Below are 13813 nucleotides of genomic sequence, written 5' to 3'. Positions count from 1 at the left end.
TACATGCCTGAGTAGCTCCTGTACAAAAGACAAATATCCAGCAGGAAGAAGCAGCCTGTTCAGCTTAGTTTCAATGTAGTTGAAGAGACCAGGGGCATTTGTAATAAGAAACTTACCCACCAACACCATGACAACAGAAGCTCCCCTAATGCAATGGAAGAGCCATGATGCTGCATAGCATACAAGCGGGTAGGATGGCCATGAATCTAGGAACACTCTGCTCCCATCTCTATTTGATGTAGCTGACCTTTGCATCTGCTGTGCATAGCTCCCCACGAAGCACTGGGATGGACCACTCCCTGCAGTCACCATTATGCAGCGCCGACAGCCACACATCTCCACTCAGGAGGCGTGCAAGGGTCATGGCTACTATTTCGGGTCGATGGGGTGATAGAGTGGCTTGCAGAACTGCCCCTACCCCCATGTTCAGAAGTGGATTCTGCTCCCAACCCCCCAGGATACTCCCAAGAACAAACCCTGATGTTTATTTGGACTGTGAATAGAACGGGGGTTGGGGGAGGTAAATTTTAAGTGTTGGGTCAAATCCAACCACCTCCTTTGTAGCCAGGGAGATCCCCCTGGCAGTGAAACTGGCGTGATTCTCTTGGGAAAAAGGGGAATGGATGAGGGCGTGCCTTTTGTGCATGGCTTCTGCCTGTGCTTCTTGCTCAGCAAGGAGGGAGGGAGCTCCCTGTGTGGATTTTTTCCAGCCTTTCCTCAAGGGGAGCCACCAAAGTCTACTTTGGGGAGAGGCAGCTTTCATATGGCAGCTATGGAACTGCTCTGCCATTATAGCTTGAAGGAGGATTTCTTCTGCCCCGCCTGAGGAGGTGCTGGGCTCAGGATTTGGTCCTTCATGGATAACAGTTTCATGGGGATGTCACTAATGTGGCATGTATTTCCACCACTGTGAATTAGAGACAGTCACTAAATAACAGATGACCATAACAGAAATCCACAATGACAGACTCTTATGTTGCAGACTGCAACACAATGCAAGACCAAAGGGGGCCAGATGCACATGGATTTCAGAGGAGCTGTGACCATGTTCACCAGTTGAGGATCTGGACCCAAGCACTAATAGCTCTTACATTATCTGAGAGTTAGAAATGACAGAGCAACTCAGTGTTCCTGTTCAACATAACATGGATAGCTGAGAAAGGAGGTCGGTTTAATGCTTCTATAGATGTTCCACATCATGGCTGGCTAACACCCAAGCATGTACTCCATGGGTGGGGCTACATTTGAGTATCAAACTTGTACTAAGACACTCCAGTACTATGGTGGTAGAGGACAATTTACACCAGCTGAGGATCTGGCATGAAGTGGAATTAGTCTGCAGCTTTCTCAAACAAGCTCTTAGCCTCAGTGATGTGTGATGCTTAATGTCTTCCTGACCAGCACTGCTTGATTCACATAATGTTTGAATCTGCAGCCTTTCCAACAATGCTGGCACCAAACTGAGATAAATGGGAGTCATACATGGGGTCAATGCTTGCTAAAGTCATTCAAGTACCAAGCAGATTTTTTCCAAGAAAGGAAAAGCAGTAAGATCCCACTGAATTCTGTGACATCCCCTGTAAGAATCTCACACTAACTAGCAACCATTACTCCTTGGACTTAAATTAAAATATTTGACACTCACCCAGTAGTTCAACAGTAATGCAAAAATGCTATATTCTGATGAGAACTATGGGGTGGTCAAAAACCTAACTTTCAACTCAGCTATTTTCTCCTGGGAAGTTGGGTGCACTCCAGATGTCTAACAGCTCCCTTTACTGTACCAGCACTCATTACAATTTGTAGTAGAATATGGAGCTCAATCAGCCTTTTCTAGAAGGAATGGAACAAAAAAAAAAAAAAAGTGTGCCGGGTGATGTATTATCTAATATTGTACACGTCCTCTGTTTGGGAACTATATCCTCCACAGGCCGGGAGATGGACTCAGTCATCTAATAGACCAGCAGGGGGAAAGGACCTATTTCAAATAAAGACAAAAATGATTGTTCTAACAATAAAACACTTCTTGTAAAGATAGATGATTCTTTACACAGATTCCTTAAGATTAAATCCTGTCATTGCTGCATATCAGCAGATCTAGAATGGCACTAAAGTTGTAAGACCAGTGCCACCTCATGCAAATTTTATGATACAGCATTGTGACTATCTTTCAGGAATTAAAGGGGATGTGTTTTCCTGATGCTTCTGCACAATGTTATGTGTTGGGGGTGTGGGTTGGTCAAGAGTGGGAGCAGAGTTAGCATAATATTGAGTGCATGTGAAAATCCTACCATGGGTCTCTACTGTTAGCAACCTTCTCACTATCTCTGCACAGTCCTGCCTCTGTGTTAAGTTAGTATTACTAGTAAAGACAGCCTAGGTCACTTCATCTCCACCCCAGCATTCAGTCCAGACACTGTATCCAAATTTCAATGAAAACCAATACCCAAGAGGAACTAACAAGATGGATACTTAACACTAAGCAACACTGATGATCATTCAGCATTCACTCTTATCTCTGGCTGTGCTATGTCTAATTTAGATTGCAAGCTGCTCGAGGTAGGATTTTGTCATTGTCTATAAAGCACTATGCTCACCTATGATACTGAAAGATTCCTTTGTTCTGGAATATAAATAGTGTTTTGTTATAGGCAAACCACCAAGTGCTGGCTATTTCAAGAAGAATTACTGCATTTACTGCCACAGAATGGATTCAGCATAGAACATTAAAGAAGAATTATTACTGTAGCAGCTCCATGAGTCAAATGACAGCCTTTCCATAACTGTTAAGTGTTATTTTAATATTCAAATCCATTTTTTCAAAACAGGTCATTCAATTCCAAACCCAAACTAATATGAAATGGACTCTTTTTACTGCTCTCCCATTCTTTCCAGATTCTCAATAAAGGTTATAAAAAACATGGTAATGATGGGGTTTTGTGTCAAAATTTGAGTTAGAAAGAATAGTCTTGAGGCTCTGTCCAAAAGAATGCATTCTAGGAATGGTAATATTCAGAATACAGTATTGCCAACTCTTGTGATTTTATTGCAAGTCTCATGAAATTTAGTGTTTAGGTTTTTGTTTTTTTCTTTAAAGCCCCAGCTGCTGGACTTGTGATTACATAAGATTCACAGCTTTAATTTAAGGCAAAGGTGAGTTTCTAGCCTTCACAGGTGGAGAAAAACTTGAAAGCATTAACCCTAAGGCTCAAATCAGAAGACCAATGAAAAGAACTTGAGTGGCTTTTTCAAAAGTCTCATGATTTGGGGAGGGCTGACTCATGATTATTGAATGTTTAGGATTGGCAGTTAATATTTTGGCAAATTAAATTTTGACAGCCATTTTGTTAGTGTGCTCTTGATTTAGAACCTCATACAAAGCCCTGTTGACCTCAAAGAACTTTGGGTCAGCCCCCATATAGATATCAAGACGACAAGTAACATGATCTAAGGCAGTGTTTCGCAACAACTGATCCATGGATGGCACCGGTCCCTGAGATCTCCCTGAAACAGTATAGGAAGCCAGTCCCTGGTATCAAAAAGGTTGAAAAACACTGATCTAAGGTATTCAACTATGGAAAGTAGATGCAAATTGAAAAAGCTGTATTCAGGTCCATATTAGGTTTAGGCTGGGGTTCAAAGTTGGCTCCAGAAAATGGGTCCCTTTTTATTTTAGAACCAAAGTGAGGAGAGATTCAGATCAGGAAAATCAATTACAAACCTGCCTGAAATTCTCAAAGTTTGGTATAATCTCTACCAGAAAAGCTGGACCTAGTTTTGCCACCTCAACTCAACTAGGTAAGAGGGATGAGATTGGCCCTTTATTTGATATAAGTACATATTATCCTTTGTCAAATGAGTGCAGATGTGTGAAAGTTAAAAATCAATTAAAAACAAACGTGCAAATGTTGTACTGGCAGATCAATGATATTGTTTGTATTTAATATTGTCTTAATTTATGGGAACTGCATAAGTATTAGATGGTGTCACAAAAACCTAAAAGAAATAATAAAGAATGGAGTTCATATGGATCTTGGTCTCAAATTCAAGGATACCTGGTTACTATTCTAAAATAATTGGAATTTTTATTTGACTGTGCAGTCAGTGTGAAATACTCAGTTTAGCAGTGGGGTGTCTCAATTAGCAAAGATTCCAGAAATGTATTTCAAACATCTCATTTGTATTCTTTAGTTATAGAGATTTTACAGAAGGGTCTCTCACACTGGGTTAATTTGCCCTGAGGTCTTTATTCAGCTTCGCCACTGACTTTGGTCAAATCAGTTAGGTCTGTAATTTTCAAAACGCATCCATTATATTTGGGTATCCAAATTTAAGATACCCAGTGCCTGATTTTCAAAAAAACCCTTACTTCTTGGCACACATTGAGGGGGAAAAAATGCTTTAGGTGTCTCAAATTTGCCACCCAAAATTAATAGGCACTTTTGAAAATGTAGGCCTTAGAATCTCTTATCCTCAATTTCCCCCTCTATATACGGAGGATGGTGATACTACCTTACCTCACGGGGGTGCTGGGAGACTTGCTGAATTGATGTTTGCAAATCATTTTGAGATTAGATGGAAGGTGCTGTACAAGTATTATTCTTCAAAAAGTATTTTAAAATCAACCTGTAGTTTTTAGTGTTCACTTTACAATTACTGAGGATATCAGTCTTTCATTAAGCATTCTTCTCTATAATTCTCAGCCTGATCCAGCAAGAGAAGTCACAAATTTGTGTTGATATTAGTCTGTGTGGCCCTGAAGAGACTGCAGGGCTTAAATTGCACACAGCACATTTGGCATGTTTTCATTTTAATGTCAGCTGCACACACCCATTTTCACATGCTAGCTGCTGCTGGAGAGCTCTATAGGCTCTGGCTGGGGACATCATTCCCATGCACACACCGACCGCTCGAGGGAGCATGTCCAGTGCTTTATAGCAGTGGGCAGAAACACACATGGGCACAGTTGACACAGCTTTCCAGCTGCAACTGGCATAACTAGAAAGGGAGAAATGGTCTTTTTTTTTTTTTATTTACTAAAATAAACTGCCAGTTATTTCAAGTTTGACAATAATTGAGATGTCAGCTGTTAACTGTTATGGGCCCTGTGTTTAATTACATTGCACCTGCATTCTCCAGGATTGCGTTTGGCCCTATGACTCCATTTCAGGGCCAGCTAAGAATGAATGGGCCATAAGGGAGGAATACTGTATTTCAACACACATACGTATATTAGCCAGAAAAAATGTATTGCATTATCATCAACTCAGTATCACGTTGAAAGGAGAAATGATGGCTGAACTAGACAACCCGATAATGGCTAGACAGGTGGCCAGCAAGGATTATAGATATCACTAATATCTCTTGATTTATTTATAGAAGCAACAACAAATTTCATTCTGCAAGTTGTGTACCCAGCTAGTCCATGTTAACCATGCCTTTCCGTCACCGTTACCCTCATTCTGCCTCATGCATGCCCTCAGCTTTTTAGTTAAACTCACTTGATTTTGTGCCTGGTCTTAATTTAGGCCCCAGTCTTGCAAACACTTGAACACATGCTTAACTGTTAGCCCCTTTGTCATATTCACTTCAAGAAAGAAAAGAATTTCCAGAATCAGGGCCTACAGTAAGACAATGTATAAAGTGCCTTTGACTTCCCATAAGAATACTCAAAGTTAAATATGTGCCTAAGTGTTTGCAAGAGAGCAGACTCTCTATTAGCTTGTACTCCTAGTCCAATAGTGTCCAGATCCTGCTTAAGGCAGCTGGGTGCTACTAGAATATAAATCCCCATCATTATCTGAACTGGGTAAACAAAGGGCTCAACATCTTCAACTTCTGTGGATTTCAGTGGGAGCTGAAGATCTCGGAAACGTACAGCCTTGGACTCAACTTGCTCCTTACTCAAAAGGGAGGGGGCAGTCTGTGTTCTGGAAGCAGGCTGAACCTCAGCAAGGAAAGTTCAAAGACTGGCTGCAAGATGGAGGTGGTTTTAACATTAAACTCTAGGTGAAATCCAGCCACCCTGGAAAATGGTGCCGCACACCCTTCCACCCATGAGCACCACTGTAGCACACTGTTACTTGTCCATTCTGCACCGGCATATCCCCTCAGAAAGGGAGAGGCTGCTAGCAAATGAGGGAAGATAAACATGAGGGAGAAAATCTAGGCAACTTAAAAATGGGCAACATTAGCTACAAATTCTGAGGATCAGATATACAACTCAGATGGTCAAAAATCTCTCTCTTCAGCTTCACTGAGGAGAATTGTTATATACAGGAACAGGGCTCGGTGGAGCAACAGACGGCAGGGCACCTCTGAGAGGAACGGACTATGTAATGTCTTATCTAGCATGGCATGGCCACACAGTTTCCACCCTCCTCCTGGGAATAGGAGCTAGCCTCCAAGGGGTGTGTGTGTGTGTGTGTATGTGTGTGTCTCTCTCTCTCTCTCTCTCCCCTCTCCCTCTCCCAACCAATGGAACTTTTATCCTCTAATCGTTTTATGAAGATACCAGAGTTAGTCTTTCAACCCATTTTAATTCAAACTAGGTTTTGAAGGAGTAAGTAATCTGTGTACTTTGCTGCGATTAAGAAATCCACTATTAATTTCCAACTGGCTTCTTCACAGCACATCCAGTAACTTGAAAGCGTACTGAACCTTCCAGCGATCCAACACCTCTCACAGGTGGAGAAGCGTGGGACTGAGTAAAGAGACACATGGGTTGTCAAGAAAAATTTCAGGCCTCCTGATGTACTCATGCTCTGTAAAGGGAGACGGGCCCAGTGGCTAGGGCTCTAGCAGGAGACCTCAATTCAATTCCTTGATCTGCCACAGACTTCCTTGGGCAAATCACCTAGTCTCTGGTGCCCCAGATCACCATCTGTATAATAGGTAAATACTATAGTCCTCACCTTACAGGGGTGTTGTCTGGATAACGACATCAAAAGATAGTAAGACGCTTAGATGTGATGGTAATAGGGGCAACATACATGAATTGCCATACTGTGAGAAAGCTCTGAGAAGATAGGTGCTATGGGGCTGACCCAGTATTTTATAGCAAGCCAGTTTGGGTGAGGGGTGGGAGAAAAATCACCTGCACCACTAAGTCAGAATATGGAGAGAGATCCTCCACTGGTGTAAATCAGCAAATGGAACTACTCTTATTTACAGCAGCTGAGGATCTAGCCTGTAAAGTATCTTGTTAAATCAGCAGGCAGCAGCAGACGTATTTAGGAAGCAGCCTGCCATCACACTGACACAGACAAGGCAGCCACAAGTAATCTCTAGACTGCTTTAAAATAGTTTTATTTTCTATTTCAAGAATATTATTTTAGAAGCTTTAAAGGAACATTGCTGTCCCCAGCCTGTTTCTCCTGTTCCATTTGGCAAAACACTGGCCTCATCACAGCCCCACTACTGTTTTCAAGGAACTGAAATAAAAATGGCTATTTTGGCTTAAGAACCTCCACTTTATACAGCAGCTCGTAGCAAAATCTCCATCTTTATGCACCAGCATAATCTCAGATGACATCATAACTCTGAGAAGAAGGGCTTGCCAGATAACTGCTTTGATGAGCCAGCAGACGGTACAAAAATACCACACTGGATCGGTTGGGAGGGGAGCACAGAGGAAGAGAAGCCTCTGCAAGGTTCCCCTCACGGAGTTCCTCTCTGATTGTTCTGGCGGGGGGGGAAGAGGGGGGAGATGCTTGCTCCCCTTCCTGCCACCCCACCCTAGAGAAAGCCAAAGACACCCATCCAAACACCCTTGGAGAAGCCACTGGAGGCCAGAGCTACTACCCATGAAGAGATACATGGTACTGCTGTAGCTCTGTTCACCAGCACCTCCTAGCCAGGCACAAGTGGAAATGTGCTATCAGGTACTCCCCCTAGTTACAGTTGCCCCTGGGATCCCTCTCCCACCCTTTAAATGGGGCTCCCCACCACACAGGGAACCCTGCAGAAAAGGACCACACCCCGAGGCTTTCTGACCTTTTCCTCAGAATCTCCAGAGGAGTAGTGGGAGGACTCATCCCTGTCCCCAGCCCACTTCGTCTCCCCCTTCTCCCTTGAGCAGATCCAGAATCTGGTGGGCACATTCCAAGGATGCAAAGGAACAAGAAGATGGGGGACAGTGATGTAAAGGCAACTTAGCCCTCATCACAAATGGGAGATGGGGGGAGATCTGCATATGGATCTGGTAAGGGGAGCCAAACACAATTTCCTCCTTCCCCCCACTGTTAGTCACCTTACCAGGATATTGTAGATGCTACTTTTTTAATGGGCTGGTACACATAAAAAGCTAGGGCCAGATTCGGTGACCTTAAGACAAGCGAGTCACCCTGCTCGAGTAAAGGCCAATGATCTGGTCCCCAGATTGCAGAGGAGTCCCATCACATTACAAGAGTTTTAAAGATTAAATTTTGAGGACTACAAATCTGAGTTTCTTTTTCTTACTACTCCAAGGTCTAAACCCCTAACACTAGCCAGCCTGAGATAAATCAGGAGTAACTCAGTCTGCCTGACTGCTAGTATAACTGGTGCATCCCACTAGTTACACAGGAGAACACAGGGCACCCAGCTTCGAGATTTGTATGCTTGCAATACATAAACATAGAATACTGCAAGACTGAGAAAATTGTGCACTGTTAACCCCCTATAATAATAACAAGCCAAGACCAAGTGGTTTCAGATGTCACCTAACACTAAAACCAGTACTACTATATTTTCTGTACTGTGTTTTAAATTGATTTTAGAATGTTAACAAAATATTTTATTAAATCAAATGCCCTATTTTCCTGAATGTATTTTTTAAATGTACCATGTATTCGAGTTTTGGCATTATAGAAGAGGCTTCATTCCAGTCTGACAGTAACAAGACAGTTACCGAAAGTTGAATGTTGGGTAGTAGGACTACGATAGAGGAAACAGCAAATGACTTTAGTTTACGTGTGCACTACTAGCCTGTGTTTGCATCAATGGCATCACAGTTGTGAATCATGACTTTCTGGTTAAAAACAAAACAAAAAACCACACCCTTCAGACCTGACTTTGCCCTAGCTGGAAATGAGGCCAGTTCAAATACTAGGATTCTGCTGCCTCTGCTAGTAGCAGTTTTACCTTCAATTCATGCCCAATCAAAACATACTATAGATAATTGGGTGAACATGGTTTACTTTGCTTAAGATGGGTGTCTGTCTGAAACATATGCTCTAGTTCAAACATTAGTTGGGTGGGCTAGATATAGAAATCACAGGGTGACATCTATGGCGTGTCTTATGCAGATCAGACTACTTTATCTTAATAAAAAAAATTATGAAATGTATATTTGAAATGAAAAACAGAGTCATGTCCCAAAAGGTTTTGCAGTGAGAAATTTTGGACCATTTAAAAAATAAATTTGGCCTCAATCCTGCAGTATGCAGAGCGCCTCCTTGTGAGAGGCTCAAGACATTGGAGCGTCAGGCCCTTTCTGAGTTATTTTGCTTTAGATAAGCAAACACAAGCAGCTCCATGTAATTTAACTAGTGAGACAGTTTCTTCGTCTACAGAAAGTAGGCGTTTTTAATATAACCTCAATAGTTATTGATATCTTTTCTTGACATCTTAACAACAGAACCCACAAATATCAATACAAGAATGCCACGGATCCCTAAGGCTTCAAAGCGGGTTTTGTTTGCCATAAGCAATTGAAAAAATAAATAAATAAAACACTATAGGTGGACAAAGCACCTTTCACAACAGGATTTGTATTTGGAGGCTTTCTAATACAGTTATTCAGTTTGTTTTGTTGGGGGACCAAATAAATTATTACAAATGAGGTGGTGAAGAGTGACACTGAGTCATTTTAAGTGTTTTTTTCAGGTTTTTTAAATTGGAAAACTTTTTAGTTATTTAAATGTTGTTAATTAAGCATGATCAAGAGAGACTGCAATAACCTGGGTTTCTGTCTGATGCAGAGTGCTTGAAACAGAAGAGAAACACTCACACTGCATACAGCCATTCAGAATATAAATTGAAAGATGGTTGCAAATCTAGACAGACTACAGAAGTCATTGCAATTGTTTGGACGCAGAATGATGCTTTCAGGAATTCAAGTGATGTGTTGCAATGCTGTAATAAACATAACCAGACAAAATGCCTTCCCATAATATTAGATGATGCCATTACCCACCAATCAGAACCCTATAGTCATGTACTTCAGGCACCAATAAGGAACTAGACAGAGAATTCAAGAGGACCTGGCCATTTAAAACTAAATATAAAGTCTATCACAGCTGATTGGAATAAAAGTTTGATTAATAATTTTTTTACACCCAACATCTTGTGTTTATCATAGGTCTTAAAAACACGGCAACACAGGGTGATTATTACAAGTCAGTGCAGTGAGACAGTCCAACATAAACAAACATCTCTGAATTATTCAGTGTCTGTACACAGCCATGAAAATAACTAAGCTTTGGAAAACACTTTATTTAAGCTTTGATAAACATTAAAAAAAACCAAACCCTCCCGTGCTGGATGAGTGTTTTGGCTGGATCTGACAGTACTCACCTGTCCTGCAGTGTCATAGAGCCCCAGCAGATACTGCTTGCCCCCAACTGTAACAGTGACTGTAAAAGAGGGAAAAAAAGAAAAGGTGTCGCTCATCATGTCAGCTAAGCAGCACTTTGACACGAAGGCAGCCCAGTGTTTTCAAGGATAGAGGCAGACTCAACGTTTTAAAGAAACAACAACAAACCCCACCCCAGGTCTAAAAAAGCTGGTGGAGGAGCACATCTGCAGTGCACTTGGAGAGAGAGAATGGGTGGAATATTTATGGCGCTCCATGCCAAGCCCCCCGAAGTCCCGTCTGAGACCTTTCCAGGCCCTTTTTAATCCTGTTGGGACATGTGTGTACCCGCGGGCAGCGAGCACCCCCCATCCTCTGAACGCACTTTCCCCGGGAGGATGCTTCGCAGCAGGAGATGGAGGGGGGCGGGCAGGCCCGGCAAAGAAGGGGTCAAAGCCGCCTTTGCGAAGGGGATCGAGCCCAGGCAGGTGCCAGGGGGAGAGAGAGAGAGAGGCTCGGGGTGGGAAAACCAGCAAAGTTCCGCTCAAGTTCTTCTCGGGGCAGAGGCGGAGCCTGTTACTCAGCACTTCTCAGCCGGGGCGAGCCCGCTTACCTGCGTAGTGGTCGAAGACGGTGGGCACGTACTCCTCCGGGAAGGCGTCGTTGGCATAGCTCATCAGCAGGCACGTCTTCCCCACCGCCCCGTCCCCCACCACCACGCACTTCAGCATGACCGCCCCGCTCCCATTGGCCATCTTCCCCAGCCAGCCGTCATGGTCCAGGGCTCAGCGCCCGGCGCTGCCGGTCGAAGGGCGAGCCCGCATCTTCGCCCTGCCTCTGCCTGGCCGGCGCCGCAGCAGCAGCAGCAGCAGCAGCTCCTCGCCGACGAGGGCGCGTCTCCCCCCGCGGCCAGCCCCAAATTTGGCTCGGAGGGATTTGCCTTCCTCTCGCCCCCAGCGATGACACAATGAAGCAGGAGGCTGGCCGCGCTGCGAAAAAACAGGAACTTTTGAGCAGGAAAAGCAGTGCAAAGCCCGACACTTTTCTGCCCGGGGCCGCCCCGGAGAGAGGGGCCGGGCAGCGCTCCCCCAAGCCCAGTGGGGTGAGGATCCCACTGCACTTTCCTTCCCTCCCCCAACTTGTCCAGGCTTCAGCCACCACTTCGGAACCCTGCAATCTCAGACTAGCTTGACTCCGGCAGAGAGGGGAAAGGAGGAGCAAAGCCAAATTGCTGAAGAGCAACTGAGGGCTCCTCTCCAAAGAGCCGGCCGCTCTTAGAAACGTGCAAGGCTCTGCAAGTGCTCCCCGGGCTTCCTGCTGGAACGAAAAAGCAAAAGGAGGAATCCCTTCCCCAGATAAAATCATCACATCACATCACATGCCAGCTGATTTGGGAGCTGCTCGTCTCCTGGGTGAGCTGGCTGTCTGAAAGAGGGAGTTTTAAAATAGCTAGATTAGCTAGATGGATTTTTTTTTATCAGTTTAAATTTTCACAGCTGGAGGAGATTATGCAGGGGTTAGACAATAATTATGTAATGGCAGTAGACATTGAGATTCAAAAGGTTAAAGCTTTATGAGCACTAAAACACAAATTGTCAGCTTCACCTGTCAAAATACACATTCTGACCTCAAACTCTAAGAAGTACTCAAGCAGCGTTTTTCTTACTTTGCCTATGTGTACATTTCAGTTATGGAATTTACTGATAAAAATCAAATCCTTCCAAGCCTACTTTTATTTTTTTAATTTATTTTCAGATTTATTCCCAAAGTCCTGAGCACAACAGAATCATAATAAAACATACCACCTAATACATCACAGAGCACAAATGGATGGCCTCATCATCCAAAATTATCTGCTTTCCATTCCTCTGCCCCAATCCCAATTCCCCATCCACCAGCATTAAAAGAGGCTAGGATAGCAAATGAGTCTCAAAGCACATCTTGAAGGAATTAAATACAAGCTTTGGCAGACCCAGAAGTGTGGAAGCACATTCTGGAACACTTTGGTACCATTCCCACCCTGTTTCAATCAGGGACTGGGAGCTCAAGTGTCTGAGCTGCTAGAAACTGCTGTAGTGTCACACAGGGCAAGAGATGGTTCCTCAGGTAACTAAATATATTGTTTAGGCCTTTGAAAGTCAAAGCCATCTCCTTAAACATTACCAGAATTCAGTTGGTAACCAATGCAGATCCCAAAGCGCAGGTGCTGTCTGCTCTCTCAGAGAAGTGTTGCAGAATAGGTAGGCAGCTACATTATGCACTAGTGGCAGTTTCAGTGGATTTAGGGAGTAGCTCCATGTGTGGTACATTGTAGTAAACTGACCTTGTAACTTTTAACTTTTGAGATGCACGCAGCACTCCATGGTGTTAGTTCCTAGATAGATGAGATTAGGTGTAAGAATGGCATGGGTGATCACGGTGGGGTTCACATCCAAGAGAAAAGTCCGTAACCCTTTTATCAAGCTTGCCATAAAAAAGGTGCACTTAGCAACAGCTGCTAGCTAGATATCCAGGAGGAGCTAGGTATTTCAACAAGACCCAAGGGTGTGAACCTGAGTAACAAATGGCCTACATATATGCATGCCATGGGTCTCGGGCACTTTATGTAAATGTCACCATTCCTTACAGTTGCTTCCTCTACTCTATAAGCATTGCTTCAGCCTTTTTCAGGTTGAAACTCAGTCAGCTTGCTCTCATCCATGCCCCGATCTCTTCTAGACTCTGGGTAAATCATTCATCTGCACCTAATGGGTTGGAGAAAATCATGGAGATACATAACTGCGCGCCCTCAGTATACTGAAATCCCAAACCACAGGCCTCCTTGCCAACACGCCCAATGGCTCATAATCATGTTGAATGGTGGCTGATAGAATGAAACCCTGTAGAGCCTGATAGCAAATGAACAATTGCCCAGTAATGCTCTCTGGAGTCTCCCAAAAAGAAAGGAAAAGGGCCATGTAGAATAAGATCTCAAATTGCTTCAGTGCATTACAGTCTGCATCTAGCACTTCTAGCACTAATCGCTCACCATCTATAAACCCTGTTTTCATGCAAGTGGTAATAATAGTGCAATAATGAGGGAAGAACAATAAAGAAAACATTAGAGTTGGGAACTCTTTTAAATAGATTTTTTTCCCTGGTATCCGGAAAGGACAGATCCTCAGCTGATGTAAATCTGCTCCACTGAAAAATTCAACAAAGTCTTAATCTGGTAAAACATTACCTTATCAGAAATCACATCCTTCTTTCAGACATATC

At 43.4% G+C, this 13813-nt stretch overlaps 1 protein-coding gene across 3 annotated transcripts in view; it reads right to left on the bottom strand.

The window, feature by feature from the left end:
- RHOQ (ras homolog family member Q) overlaps positions 1–12900 on the bottom strand; it is a 34520-nt gene extending 21620 nt beyond the window's left edge. Inside the window, exons 1-3 of one of the 3 annotated variants that reach the window (XM_067565091.1) lie at positions 12879–12900; positions 11169–11544; positions 10558–10616 (exon numbers count right to left, since the gene is read on the bottom strand). In XM_067565091.1, coding sequence (XP_067421192.1) covers positions 10558–10616; positions 11169–11310 — 201 coding nt within the window. In that variant the 5' untranslated portion in view covers positions 11311–11544; positions 12879–12900. Of the gene's footprint in view, positions 1–10557; positions 10617–11168; positions 11719–12357; positions 12417–12878 lie in introns of those variants that run through there. The other 2 variants (XM_067565090.1, XM_067565092.1) reach the window with 2 other exon arrangements.
- Between the last annotated feature and the right edge of the window lie 913 nt (positions 12901–13813).

Source organism: Emydura macquarii, unplaced genomic scaffold (genome assembly GCF_026122565.2).
Source record: "Emydura macquarii macquarii isolate MOO-44397 ecotype Brisbane River unplaced genomic scaffold, CSIRO-AGI_Emac_v2 contig_2676, whole genome shotgun sequence".
In the NCBI taxonomy this organism is placed as follows: Eukaryota; Metazoa; Chordata; order Testudines; family Chelidae; genus Emydura; species Emydura macquarii.
Note: the sequence above shows the minus strand (reverse complement) of the source record. Positions and strands in the feature narration are given on the sequence as shown.